The 15,099-nt window shown below is 33.6% G+C and overlaps 1 protein-coding gene across 4 annotated transcripts in view; it reads right to left on the bottom strand.

The window, feature by feature from the left end:
- The window catches only part of LOC143239253 (organic cation transporter protein-like), a 45,789-nt gene that overhangs the window by 28,311 nt on the left and 2,379 nt on the right, over positions 1–15,099 (bottom strand). Inside the window, exons 1-5 of one of the 4 annotated variants that reach the window (XM_076480164.1) lie at positions 8,870–8,974; positions 8,216–8,606; positions 3,128–3,231; positions 945–1,099; positions 408–576 (exon numbers count right to left, since the gene is read on the bottom strand). In XM_076480164.1, coding sequence (XP_076336279.1) covers positions 408–576; positions 945–1,099; positions 3,128–3,231; positions 8,216–8,602 — 815 coding nt within the window. In that variant the 5' untranslated portion in view covers positions 8,603–8,606; positions 8,870–8,974. Of the gene's footprint in view, positions 1–407; positions 577–944; positions 1,100–3,127; positions 3,232–8,215; positions 8,607–8,869; positions 8,975–15,099 lie in introns of those variants that run through there. The other 3 variants (XM_076480165.1, XM_076480161.1, XM_076480162.1) reach the window with 3 other exon arrangements.

Consider the following 15,099-nt stretch of genomic DNA (forward strand, 5'->3'; position numbering starts at 1 on the left):
AAAACACGTATGTAGATTTTTAGTGATATACATATTTTATTTCATTCGAATATGTGTTCTTATTTAAAAAAACAAGGTTTGTGTTACGTTAATGTTGAAAGAACTCCACAAGGAACATAAAAGTATAGTGTTATATATTTTAAGCTGCAATGCGCGAACTGGGGATAAGTTTTCCACCAGGTAGATCCCGAAAACCACAGTATGTACAATAATTTAATGGTACATTGTTTTAAAATAACTTATCATTTTTCTTCTCTTTCGTAAACATTCACAAACAAAAGTAATATTCTTTTATCTGTCACTCTTTCGAGGTTATTTTGTTGAAGTACATTTGAGAAGGATTTACATAGCTTTTCATGATTCTAACATTGTATAAAAGACAAAGTTAAAAACCAAATACAACTCACCACCAATGAATGGACAAAATTATCCATGGGACTGTTAGTGTAAGTTGTAAAGTAAACCAGTCTCTCACAAACCAAGCTATTCCTGGTAGTAAAATATAGCCAGTGGTCCAGCCTAACATGAAGGTAATTCCCATTATACTACGATACTCTGGTCCAATCACTTCCATAACTATACACAAAATAAATGGTCACTTTAAACGGGCTCTTTTGAAACAAAACTGTGACTCTTAAATATATAGGTGAGCTAGATTAAAAGTAGAATAGTCGTCGTACGTTTTATTAAGAATTGAATAATCCTAATTATTGAAGGATATTAACAGTTATCCACGTTTTTTTTAAATATCGAAATTCCGATGATTATAGCAAATATATGATTTAACTACATATTTATTTATCAGTTTGAAACTTACTTATTAGTACTTACGTAAAACAAATGTCGATATGATTACCGCATTGTAAGTGTATAATGAGCAATATTTTAACATAGAAAAATCGCTTATATATACTTTGAATACAAGACTAAGGGTTAAAACATACATAAAACAAAACCCGTTGTAATTGCTCCAGACGCTCCAAATGCAACAAAGTATCGAAATGCGGTAAACATGGCAAACGATGTAGAAAAGGTACACGCCAAAGCAGAGACAAGAAAGATAGCTATATTTATTAGAATAACAGGACGGCGTCCAATCCTGAAACATGAAAAAAACAAAACAACTGATTTATGTTAAGATGAGTAACAAATGAATACATCAGACGCTAAAAGACAGCAATAACCTATTACAACAGAAACAAAAAGTTCAAGCTGAATTAGTGAGTTGTTGTAAGTATATTAATAAGCTTTATCGAAACTCTATTTCGGGATAAAATATTAAACAGCGTTGGAATAATAAATCGATATAATAAGTTAGGTTTATCAGAAAACTGTGTTTTTAACATTTTATGAGCTCTTCACTTTGAAATATTAGTGTCAATATGAAAAGCTATTAAGCTAGAATCTTAAAATCATTTGAAACTAATTTCACTTTGATGGATTTATGAAAATTTAAAGTTATACTTGACATAAGTCTTTCAAAACTGTTCTTGTAATTTAGAAATATTTTCCGAGTTGTGGGAGCTGCTGTTCTTAGAGCAAATAAAATGTTTCCTATTTACCTTCTACAAAATACAAGAAACAACTTTAATTTATATCAGACCAAAAAAGAAAACTAAACATGGTTCCATGATTACTGTGTTTAGAGTGTGAATCTGAAAATTTATGGTCCGCGGCTCGTTATTGTAAAAATAACAAACACATCCGTACTTTCGACAGTGTGTGTTATAAAAATGGCAATAAGGCCCTACTTTTGATGAGACAGAAACTAACAGTGAGAAGAGAACTGTTGACTAACAGCCTTCCCTCTAGTATATCACTTAAATTTAAGGACGGCATAAGTAACTGTGTAGCTTTGCGCGAAATTATAAAAGGAAAAATGTTAAATTAGTACCAAAAGCAGAAACCACCGTCTGTACGTTTTACATTCTAGTACATTTTACGCTAATATATTAAATTGTCTTTCTCAAATTTTCGATGTAGTAAATTATTTATATTTTTGGACACCTCAAGTCTATTAATGATAATTAACAAAATATTCACTTTGTTTGAAATTATACCACTTACACCTGAATTAAATGATATAACAATTAACAGCAAGAAAACAAACTTAGTGATAATTCTTTTATTCACCATTGATAAGTTCACCATTTATCATATTGCCGACTACAAATAACATTATTGCTAAGCCGTGAGGATACCTAGCTTTTTCGATATATTTTTAAAACTAGTGAAGCTGTAGTTTCAAACTAATTTAGTTGTGCTACTAATTAGTTTCATCCCGAACTAATGTAGAAAAAAAACTTCTAAAAATTACTTTCCATGGAAAAAAAAAAGATTTTTGGAAAAATTTGAAAATGTAACCCGATGTTCGTTTTCATTTACCTAATGAAGACAGAAAATGTCTTCATAATGTGTGTTTCTAATGTGGCCAAGTAAAGTTGTCATAAATATCAAGCTGTATCTGCAGCTTCTTCAAAGTTATAAAACTGAACTAATGATATACAGACGTGCATTTGAAATTAAATTTTAAATAAGGGATGTTTTTCAACTTACTCTGTTGTTAAAATATTCGCTAATTATAGGTATGAGCAAGTAGTTTGTGACTGGCCTATAATTGCAAGTCCAGACTTCAGTTTTTGAGTTTACTTGAAAGGAATATTTCCTTAAAGCACTAAAAAACCTTAGTGTTAATCAACAAATATAAATAATATCGTTAGCAAATTATTCATTCAGGAATTGTTAAGTTGTAGAGAACCGAAAGTGAGCAATGTTTTTGTATATTTTCTTGCAAGAGTTCCGGTACATTTTTTATGCAATGTTTCATCATCAATAAATTAGGCTTAGCGTGAGAACTTACTTTTCCTGACGACGGTTTAAAATTTATATTCCAATTTAACACGTTACGAAATTTGTTGATGTTCAAAAGTTTGAACTTAATTTCAGATTTACATTACGTTTACAAATAAACGAGTAAACAAATATACAATGTTTATTCTTTTTTTCTTACACTAAATCACAAGTTTTATTTTTTCGAGAAATCTAGGAGCCATCTTTAAGTCCAAATACAAAAACGTTAAAAGTCGTCATATAACAGTTTATCTAAACAACATTTTTCTCGTGATACCTGTCAGCAAGTTGTCCAGAAATAAATACAGTACTCAAAAAACCACTCATGTACACAGACGTGCTCAATGAAACCAACCACTCATTGCTGCATACCAGATCCCACTGTTAAGAAAAGAACATAAAAAAAGAAGTTAATGCAAGCTATGATTATAGTTCGATAACAAGTCTTATAACAATAAATATTATTATAACACTGAACAAAGATTTACATTCACATTCTAAAATAGTAAAACCAATGTAAAATTTAAATGTAAGCTGCTATTTGCTAATCATCATTTATAATATAAAAAATATATGAAATGTACATACAAAATCACCATTTGTTCATTATTATTTATAACATTAAAACTGCATGAGATGTACATACAAAACCACCATTTGTTCATTATTATTTATAACATTAGAACTGCATGAGATGTACATACAAAACCACCATTTGTTCATTATTATTTATAACATTAGAACTGCATGAGATGTACATACAAAACCACCATTTGTTCATTATTATTTATAACATTAGAACTGCATGAGATGTACATACAAAACCACCATTTGTTCATTATTATTTATAACATTAGAACTGCATGAGATGTACATACAAAACCACCATTTGTTCATTATTATTTATAACATTAAAACTGCATGAGATATACATACAAAACCACCATTTGTTCATTATTATTTATAACATTAAAACTGCATGAGATGTACATACAAAACCACCATTTGTTCATTATTATTATAACATTAACATTAAAACTGCATTAGAACTGCATGAGATGTACATACAAAACCACCATTTGTTCATTATTATTTATAACATTAAAACTGCATGAGATGTACATACAAAACCACCATTTGTTCATTATTATTTATAACATTAAAACTGCATGAGATGTACATACAAAACCACCATTTGTTCATTATTATTTATAACATTAAAACTGCATGAGATGTACATACAAAACCACCATTTGTTCATTATTATTTATAACATTAAAACTGCATGAGATGTACATACAAAACCACCATTTGTTCATTATTATTTATAACATTAAAACTGCATGAGATGTACATACAAAACCACCATTTGTTCATTATTATTTATAACATTAAAACTGCATGAGATATACATACAAAACCACCATTTGTTCATTATTATTTATAACATTAAAACTGCATGAGATGTACATACAAAACCACCATTTGTTCATTATTATTTATAACATTAGAACTGCATGAGATGTACATACAAAACCACCATTTGTTCATTATTATTTATAACATTAAAACTGCATGAGATGTACATACAAAACCACCATTTGTTCATTATTATTTATAACATTAAAACTGCATGAGATGTACATACAAGACCACCATTTGTTCATTATTATTTATAACATTAAAACTGCATGAGATGTACATACAAAACCACCATTTGTTCATTATTATTTATAACATTAAAACTGCATGAGATGTACATACAAAACCACCATTTGTTCATTATTATTTATAACATTAAAACTGCATGAGATGTACATACAAAACCGCTATTCATTGATCATCATCTAGCAAAAATTTAAGTGTAAGCCACAAGTTATTCTTAGTCATTTACAATAGTAAATTTTATGAAAAATAGCCAGTTTGATGGTTAGGGAACCTGACTCGCAACCTGTGGAGGGTCGTGGATCGTGAGGACACCAAACATGCTCGCCTTTTCAGCCATAGAGGTAATATAAAGTTAAGATCTATCCTACTATTTACTGGTGAAAGACTAGTCCAAGAATTGGTGGTGGGTAGCGTTGACTAGCTTTGACCTTTCCTATACTCTATCATCGTTAAACTAAGGACGGCTAGCACAGTTCTTGAAAAACTCCGAGTAAATCTAAAAATAAAACCATTCTTTTACAACTCGTTAGTTTTGCTTCTTTGTTTAGTCACATTGGGCTATCTGTTGGGTTCATCGCAGGTAAATGAACTCGAAATTTTAGGGGACCTTTAGGTTTTTATCGTCACTTAAAGTAATACAATTTGTGCACCTAAAACGATGTAACGTTAAAGTGAAAATTACTTAATTATATAAATGCTATTATTAAGTAATCGTAAGCCATTAGCTTTGAATTTAGACAACTGATGTTATAAGTTTTCAATTATTGGATTAATAGTAATATCTGATTTCAAGCAGATCAAATAGAATATATTGTGAAGTCTTAAAATTAGTTTTCAACAACACCATCACAAGTTTGCCAAGACCATTGTAACAAACATATCACTCAATTCCGCTATTCGTCGGTAAAAGAATAGCCCAAACGTTGGCTGTGGGTGGAGATGATTAGTTGCCTTCCTTCTAGTTTAACGCTGCTAAATTAGAAACGGCTAGCGCAGATAGTTCTCGTGTAACTTTGCGCGAAATTCAAACCAAACCAAACTGGATCTGGTTATGACGACCCTCATACTGAGAATAGCTATGCTGCATAGCTCTATTGGAAAGCATTCTGTACCCAAGATTTTCATGTACAAAGGATAACTTTTTAACTTTACATAATTCATCTGGTGATGGTTTCTCAACCAACATATCAACACTCCACTCATACATCTGGACCACTATGTCTCTGTATGGATTCTACAGCTGTCTTAGGTATGTGACATTTTAACAGATGATATGACTGAAAGTCTTAACCCGGTAAACTTATACTCTGTTGATCTCATTTCCAAATGGAGATTCTTCTTTATTCACTAGAAGGAATATTCTATCTTGAAAATTCTAAATTACTGATTTCAACACAACTTTATGACCTGAGTATATGAATATTTTGTGTAAGAAAGGGCTGTTACATGCCCTTCGTACATATAATATTTTGGTGGCGTTACACTTTTCACGAATTCTAAACAATATGAAAACTTATAAGTTATATTGGTTGTGGATGTAATGTGGCTTGCTGTTGTGTATATTCAGAATCTTTTTTTAATATAACGTATATGCAATTACCGTGAAATAAAAATTGAGAAAACTTTATAACATTGTTACAAGTGTTTTGGATAGGCAAAACCGTAACTAGATGTTTGTTCACAAGAAAATCCAAGCTTACCTCATGTATGAAAAATTATCTATTGTAATCTTCATTAGTACACTTTTGAGACTGTAATAGTATATTAATACTGAAAATTTATACTGATATTGAATGAGTTATATTCTGGTTTATCACAAGTTAAATGAAAACTGTCGTCGAACCAACTGTTATTGATATGAGAGGAAAACCAAACCAGCTAGTCAAGTATAATATGGTTTGTTTGTTTGTTTTGAATTTCGCACGATATTACTCGAGGGAAATCTGCGCTAGCCGTCCATAATTTAGCAGTGTAAGACTAGAGGGAAGGCAACTAGTCATCACCACCCACAGCTCACTCTTGGACTACTCTTTTACTAACGAATAGTGGGATTAACCGTAACATTATAACGCCTCCACAGCTGAAAGAGCGAGCATGATTGGTGCGACCGGGATTCGAACCCGCGACTTTCAGATTACGAGTCGAAGGCCTTAACCCACCTGGCCATGCCAAGCCTATTGATAAAGAGAGAACAACGTTTCGACTTCCCTAGGTCATTTTCAGGTTAAAACGAGTTTGCAAGAGACCGTTGCTGGACACATGTCTTAGGGACGAGAGTATAAACGGATACACGATTGTAGGGGGCATTGCAGGTGGATGTTAGGTTATTAATTACTATAGGTATAAAGGTGTTCCTTTACATTGGTTTAATTATGGTTTTAGTTGCTGTATAAATAGGTTTATTTTGATTTTGCGTTTGTTTATATTTGTTTCCCTACGTAATATCTGGGTGTTTTCTGTGGTTATGTTGTGTTTATTTGGCTTGCAGTGTTCAAAAACGTGCGAAAGTGTTTACTTATGTTCTTTGAGCCTAGTTTCAATTTTTCTGCTTATTTCTCCAATATAGAAGCCGTGGCAGTTGTTGCATTGTATTTTATGAATTATGTTGGTGTTGTGTTTGTCAGTATAGTTTTTACATAGTATGGACTTCAGTTTTGTACCTGGTTTTTGAATAAATTTGGTGTTTACTGGAATATTGTGTTTTGTTATAAGTTTTTTTCCAAATGTTGGTTATTTTTTCGCTGATGTCGAAAACATACGGAATACAACATTATAAGGTTTTGTAGTTTGTTGTATCTTTGGATTTATTGTTGTTTGTTTGTTGTTGGTCTAGGTGTGTGAGTATAATTTTTCCACGGTTTTTTGAGAAAATTTGTTGATGTTGATCAAGTTGTGTTTTATTTTGTTGATTTCATCGTTAATTTTTATCGGGTGAACATAGTTTTGTGGTTGTGTTTATTTGGTTTCTTAATTGAAAATAAATAAAAACAAACGAAAAATCAAAGAAGCCCTACTTGTACCTGAACTAAAACCATAATTAAACCAATATAAAGGAAAACCTTTATACCTAAACTAATTAATAATCTAACATACAACTACAACGCCCCCTACAATCGTGTACCCGTTTATACTCTCGTCCCTAAGACGTGTGTCCAGCAACGGTCTCTTGTAAACTCTCTTTTTTTTAATCTGAAGATGACCTAGGAAGGCCGAAACGTTGTTCTCTTCTTATCAATAAAAGTTCTTGATGGTAGACTTATATATTGTTTACTAAAAACATCACCTCATCTATGATAGTAGATTTATATGTTGTTTACTAAAAACATCACCTCTTCTATGATAGTAGACTTATATATTGTTTACTAAAAACATCACCTCATCTATGATAGTAGATTTATATGTTGTTTACTAAAAACATTACCTCTTCTATGATAGTAGACTTATATATTGTTTACTAAAAACATCACCTCATCTATGATAGTAGATTTATATGTTGTTTACTAAAAACATCACCTCTTCTATGATAGTAGACTTATATATTGTTTACTAAAAACATCACCTCATCTATGATAGTAGATTTATATGTTGTTTACTAAAAACATCACCTTTTCTATGATAGTAGACTTATATATTGTTTACTAAAAACATCACCTCATCTATGATAGTAGATTTATATGTTGTTTACTAAAAACATCACCTCTTCTATGATGGTAGACTTATAAAGAGAACGATCATACTCCCAGGAACTGCACTTAAGAACAGAGTCATCTTTCTCCACGCTTGAGTTATTAAACTTTTTATACATAAAACAATGACTGTAGGTGGCGTTGTCAGTCGTTTTTGGATCTAATGGAATAGCTAAGGCCTTCCATTGATCGTTGGTAAAATTTGAATACTCAAAAGGACGTTTGCACCAATAGTCAATATTTGGAGCAAAAAACACAATTCCCATGACATGCCAAACATGCGGTATAAGTAAGCAAGTAGATAATAAAAGAATTCTAGTTTGCCATGGTCCGAAATGTCCTATTATGTCCACTAATTCTTTACTATCTTCAGGTTTCTTGTCGTTGAGATCGGCCATCTTTCTGGAAAAACATTAACAAGTGTCACTATTAGAAACAAAACGAAAATAAACATTTATAACAGTAAACATTAAACATGTAGGATAGATTAGTTGCGCAATCGTACAACCTTAACATTTCTCTAAAATCTCGAACCCTTGATATCATAATTACAGTAGTACTTACAGTAAGAATGAGGCGGATGCACAACACATGGAATAAAAACTATTTACTTCTATACACCCTTAACAACCAAATAATAAATCTTCAAAAGTATTTTAGAATACCTTTAGGTGATGAATAAACCACATAAAAAATCATAAGTCACAGAACCGCCTGAGGAAGTCAGGAAAGTAGATACAGAACCACAAATTTTTCACTGATTGACTGACCCTGTTCAATGCTTCCAGCTGTATACCAAACAAACTTACTATACTTGAAAATGCATCAAATAGAGCAATAGCACTGGGACTGCTAATGTTTAATTAATTAATTTAATTAATTAACTAATCTATCAACCCTTAGTATAAACACGTAACAATAATTCACACTACATTACTCAGCTAACACTGCACACTTCTGAGTGTGTGCCATTATATTTACGGTGGACATGCACACTGAAAATGTGTACAAAAACCATAAGTGAATAGAATGCGTACCACACACACATATACACCATTCTTTTGCACAGGTCATAATACAGTGATGATACACATACAGAATATAAATACAAATGAATGATTTATACATAAGATCATGCCACCTTATATGAAAAAAGTACATGAAAATAAAACGGAAAAATATTAAAAATAAAATTGAAAGTGTAGGAATGGATGAACTTAAAAGTGGTTTTGTTTGTTTTGTTTTGGAATTTCGCACAAAGCTACTCGAGGGCTAGTGTAGGAATGGATGAAGTCATCACCAAAAGTGAGGATTGAACAACGGCTGGGAGAATGGGCACGGCCATGCTAGGCCTAAACTGGACAAGGTGAGAATGGGCACGGTGGACAATCTCATAAGAGTTGAATCCAACATTTAGTTTATGTGTACTTCATCTTTTGATATTTATGATATTATGCGAGTTATGGGTACATACAAACGTGTGCCTATGATTCTTCTACTTTTTCATAGACAGTAACGAATCTATGACGTCGATAAACAGAAGATTCTTACAATTTTTTTTTTTTACTTTTGTATTTTAATACCCCTATATCAGTGGTTGTTAACTTGGGTTTAATCGAACTCCAGGGGTTCGGCGAGTCAGTCTTAAGGGTTCGGCGGAGGTCGAGACACACACATTGTGTGTGTGTCTGTTCCATTCGCACCACTCGTATCATTCGTGATGTCATGCTCCACGTGGCTGCGGCTGATCACGTCACATCACTTGGCCTTAATATCTTTGCTGCAGAGAAATTCGTGCGCTTAGCAGTCGACTTGTGACTGTAGTAATCGTGCGTCATTTGTGATTATTTTCCTAATCTTTCAATCCCTTCATACTAACTATGTCGAGCAAAAACAGAAAATGGTCGGACGAATATGTACAATATGGATTCACGTGTATAACGAAACATGATAGGAGTCAGCGTCTTCAATGCATGATTTTCAATGCCAACTTGAGCAATTCTAGTCTAGCACCAGCAAAACTAAGAGAACACTCCCTAAAGCTGCATGGAGATGGGAAATACAAGAACACAACGTTTGCTGAATTCAAGGTAAAGAGAGCCAGGTTCGATGAAAACGCTACTTTGCCTGTTCTCGGCTTTGTACCCATCGACAAACCGATCCTCACAGCATCGTATGAAGTTGCGTACTTGATCGCAAAGCAGGGCAAACCACACATCATTGGTGAAGCACTCGTAAAACCAGCTGCGTTGAAGATGGCGAATACCATGCTGGGAAAAGCTGCTGAAAACAAGTTATCCCAAATTCCTCTTTCAAATGACACCATCAGCAGTAGAATAGATGACATGAGCGATGACATCTTGGCTCAAGTAGTTGCAGATCTGATTTCAAGCCTAGCAACATTCAGCCTTCAACTCGACGAGACCACCGACATTTCCAATCTAAGCCAACTTGTTGTATTCGTGCACTATGTGAAGAACGACGAGATAAAAGAAGATTTTTTTTTATTTTGTAAGCCTCTTACAACAACAAATAAGGCAGCCAACGTGAAGAAACCTCTGGATGACTTCTTCAGAGACAACGACCTTTCGTAGGATAAGGTTTCTGCAGTTTGTTCGGACGGAGCTACAGTCATGCTGGGACGAAACTCTGGTTTTGGTGCGCTGGTGAAAGCCGATGCACCACACATCATTGTAACGCACTGTGTTCTGCACAGGCATGCGTTGGCAACAAAAATCTTGCCATCAAAACTTGCAGAAGTATTAAAAATTGTATTGGAATGTGTGAACTTTGTGCGAAATAGTGCCCTGAAGCACTGCATCGTCAAAGAGCTGTGTAATGAAATGGGCTCTGAATTCGAGGTACTTCTGTACCATTCTAACGTTTGGTGGTTATCCCGGGGAAAGGTGCTGAATCGTGTTTTTGCCATGCGTGTGGAATTAGTCCTGTTTTTGCGAGAGCACCAACATTGTCATGCAGATTGCTTCGAAAAATCTGAGTTCATTCTCATTTTGGCGTACATGGCCGATATCTTCAATGCTCTCAATCATCTCAATCAACAGATGCAAGGCGGTGGAGTCAACATCATCGAAGCGGAAAAAAACCTGAAAGCTTTTCCAAAAAAAGCTACCGTTATGGAAACGACGAACAGAAAATGATAACTTCGCAAACTTTTCCCTGCTGGACGACTGTGTAAGTAAGATCGAAGATGTGTCTAAAATCGGAGACATGTCTGTACCCGGTGAACTGAAGCAAGCAATTGCCATGCATTTAGATGAGCTCGCAAAGTCTCTGGACGGATACTTCCCAACCAGAGAGTTATATCCAGCATGGGTGAGACAGCTGTCCACGTTTAGTGTTGCGACAGCAGATGTCAATGATGAATACCTCGACGAAATCATTGAACTTCAACAGAGCCAGGTTCAACAGCTACTTTTCAGAACAACAACGCTCTCAACGTTTAGGTGTCACCAAATCGTAGAGTACTCTCTTATTGCCAAGAAAGCCCTTGAGATACTCATACCGTTTGTTACAACGTATCTTTGTCGACATTAGCAAAGAAAAGGAACAGACTTTGTTGCGAAAATGATATGAGAGTGGCACTTGCCAAGGTGAAGCCGCGCATTTCTGAACTTGTCTCTGAAAGGCAACAGCAAAAGTCACATTGATTTGCAGTAAATATTCATTGAGTTTTGTTTTTGTGTGAAATTCATGTTTTGTTGGTTTTGGTCTTTGAACACAGTGATATTGTGTGCAACTAAAGCATGGTTCATTTTGTGCACTAATAAAATATCTACTTATGTTTTGAATTTGAAAAAAAATCATATTTTATTTTTCCAATTTCGAAGGGTTCAGTAAATGCAAGTACGAAACTTCCAGGGTTCATTACCTCCAATGAGGTTAAGAACCACTGACCTATATAGATAATGTACGAAATCCTGTTATACATGTTATACATGTACGTTACATGTATTGGCTCCAATAATTCGAATCACAGAAACTTCTAGACATAATCAGGCTTTTTAAAGGTAAATAACAGATGAAACATCAACATTTTATTAATCTTCATATTTAGTACAATAGAAACTCAGTGTAAGCGTTTGTGTTCAACAAACAGTTAATATTTTATGTCCTCCTTTTGCTTTAATAACTGCAGGCAGTCTTTTAGGCATTGTTATAGCATACTTAATCAAAATGTCCTTTGATATTTTACAACAAATGTATTTAATACATTCTCATAAAGTTCCTTGGAAGTAACTTTTGATTTGTCAAGTTTGTGATCTATCAAATTTGAGATCAGCTCAATTTGTGTCATTTGAATAACTTCAACAGTTTCCTTCTTAGCTAAGTAATTTCCGCATTGGTTGAAAAATTGTTTTGGGTCATTATTTTCTGTGTAGTAGAATTATTTACTAATAATACGCAAACCACTCGGTATACATGGTACTTGCACTGGTCTATTATTCCATCTATTTTTCAAATATTTCCTCTCGCCTCAGCAAAAAAACCCCAAAACTATAACACTGCTTCTACCAAGTTTCATAGTAGGTAAATATCTTTCGTTTATCTTCCGCCGGACGTACAAACTACGCTTTGAACCAAGTATTTTAAATTTGAACTCATCCCTCTATAACACCCTTTTCCAATCATCAACAGTTCAGTTTCTGTACTTTTCAGTTTCTCGACAATCTTTGGATATTGCAATAAAGGTTTGTTAACTCCTACACAACCAGATATTCTATTATTGTTCAGTCTTCTTGGTACTGTAGATCTGGATACTTTTGTGTCAGTTAGTACATGGTTGTTCATCTTATGCTTGAGATAGTGGAAGTCTTCTCTCTGTCCCAAAGGCTGCATAAACAATGAAATACTTGACATCACTATAATTCAGTTTAAGTGTTTTGCCTCTTCCTTCCCTATTTTCACATTTACCTGTCTCTGTCTCTCGACTTAGTGTGTACTTGTAGTGCTTGGGAAGCATTTCAAGTATGCAGCAATTTGTTGGAGAGTCCAACCAGCATCACGTAAAGATTTTATGTGAACTTTCTGCTCTGCTGACAATTCTTTACACTTTTTGGGCAGTGACATAATAACAAAAATAATTTGTAGTGTTAAGCATTGTTTTTAACCCAGAATAACTTGTGGGGTGCTATTAAATTGATTTATTCTAAAGTATACCGATACCACATGCTAGCTTCTTTCTATATAGTTAAGATACTGCATAGGGTACCATGTCAGTTTTTTCAGGCCCTAATTTGATCCCTTTTATCATTCAAGCAGAACCATTATGAAATATCCCTGGTATAAGTACATGGAAATTCTAAAACAAATGATACGTACTCTCACCATGTCTCATTCAGTTGTCGACAGGGGTCAGTGAACAATTATCACAGTGTTGAAATTTACATTCTGTAAAGGCACGGGAGAATTAGCTCCACAAAATGAAAATAATAACAAAATATTCTCTTGTCCTATTACTTTTGCACAGTACTGTGCTTATCGGTAATGTTTAATACTTCTAGTCAATTTTAATATAGTATCTTCTTTATTAAATTGATCTTTATTATTATATTTAAATAAGAAATTAACTTATTAATCATTTTCATCAGAAGGGAAATTTCAAGCCTTGCAGTAGCTAGTGCATCAACTAATTATCTATTAGAGGCAAAAGCCCATAGACTGTTAAGTAATATCATAACTCAATCCGTAGACTGCTGCGACTTCTATTAATAAAAATGTCTGTGAATTTTCTTACAGCAAAGCCGCATCGGGCTATCTGCCAAACCCACGTAGAGAAATCGAACGCGTGGTTTTAGCGTTGTAAATCTGTAAACAAACCGCTGTACCAGCGTGGGGCGTTAATAAAAATAACATGTAGTTCATTAAATTTTGATAAAGGAAACATTCGAACATTAAAAAACCTCTATAAAAATCAAAATGTAATTGTAATAAAATCAGATAAAACAGTATTACGAAACCGGACAAAACAGATTATCTGTATTAAATAGGTGTTATTTTAAGTAATACAAATTTAAAGATATCTGGTAAAGCGTCAGGAATAATTTAATTATTAAAACAGAATAAGTAAGTAAAAGAACATTTAACGGTCACTTATAATTATTTTACGGTGTTCCCAAAACCCAAGGTTTCTGCAAATTGTTCTACATACTTTAAAGTGTAATAGTAATGGCTTTGAATTGAATTAGAATAAAGTTATTAAATTTCCTGTCAACAAAGTTCTTATAAATCTCTAATATTTTGATCGTATAATTTTCATTAATTATGTTATGTGTGTTGAAGCAATGTTTAGCGGCTGTTTCTTTGTTGTTAGGAAAGGCAGCTGTAACATTGTCACTATTTCATGAAAGGTTTATATCTATGTTTATATTTTACACCTAATTTTGTGGTCAGCGACTCTAATTTGTTTATAAAAACCAAAACCACATGGACTGAAATCTTTTGTTATCCTCCTTGAGGGTCGTGGGCTCGAATCCCTCTCACCAAACATGCTCGTCCTTCAGCCATGTAGGAATCATAATGTGACAGTCAATTCCACTATTCGTTGATAAAAGTGTAGCCCAAGAGTCGGCGGTGAGGGGTGTTGACTAGCTGCCTCTAGTCTTTCCTCTAGTCTTACATTACTTAGTTAGAGACGGCTAGCGCAGATAGCCCTCGTGTAGCTTTGCGCGAAATTCAAAACAAACAAATCTTCCTTGAAAATGGTTTCCATCTTTCAGTTAACACTGAAAACGTATAAAAATGCTGATTTGCTTCCCCTGTAGCCGAAGCACCTACAAATGCTCTCTTTCAAAAGCAGTGTACTTTAATATTTTCGTATGTTTTTTTTTTTTTTAATTTCACGCAAAGCTACTCGAGGGCTACTTGCGTTAGTCGT

The sequence above is a fragment of the Tachypleus tridentatus genome, chromosome 13, assembly GCF_004210375.1.
Source record: "Tachypleus tridentatus isolate NWPU-2018 chromosome 13, ASM421037v1, whole genome shotgun sequence".
Taxonomy (NCBI): domain Eukaryota; kingdom Metazoa; phylum Arthropoda; class Merostomata; order Xiphosura; family Limulidae; genus Tachypleus; species Tachypleus tridentatus.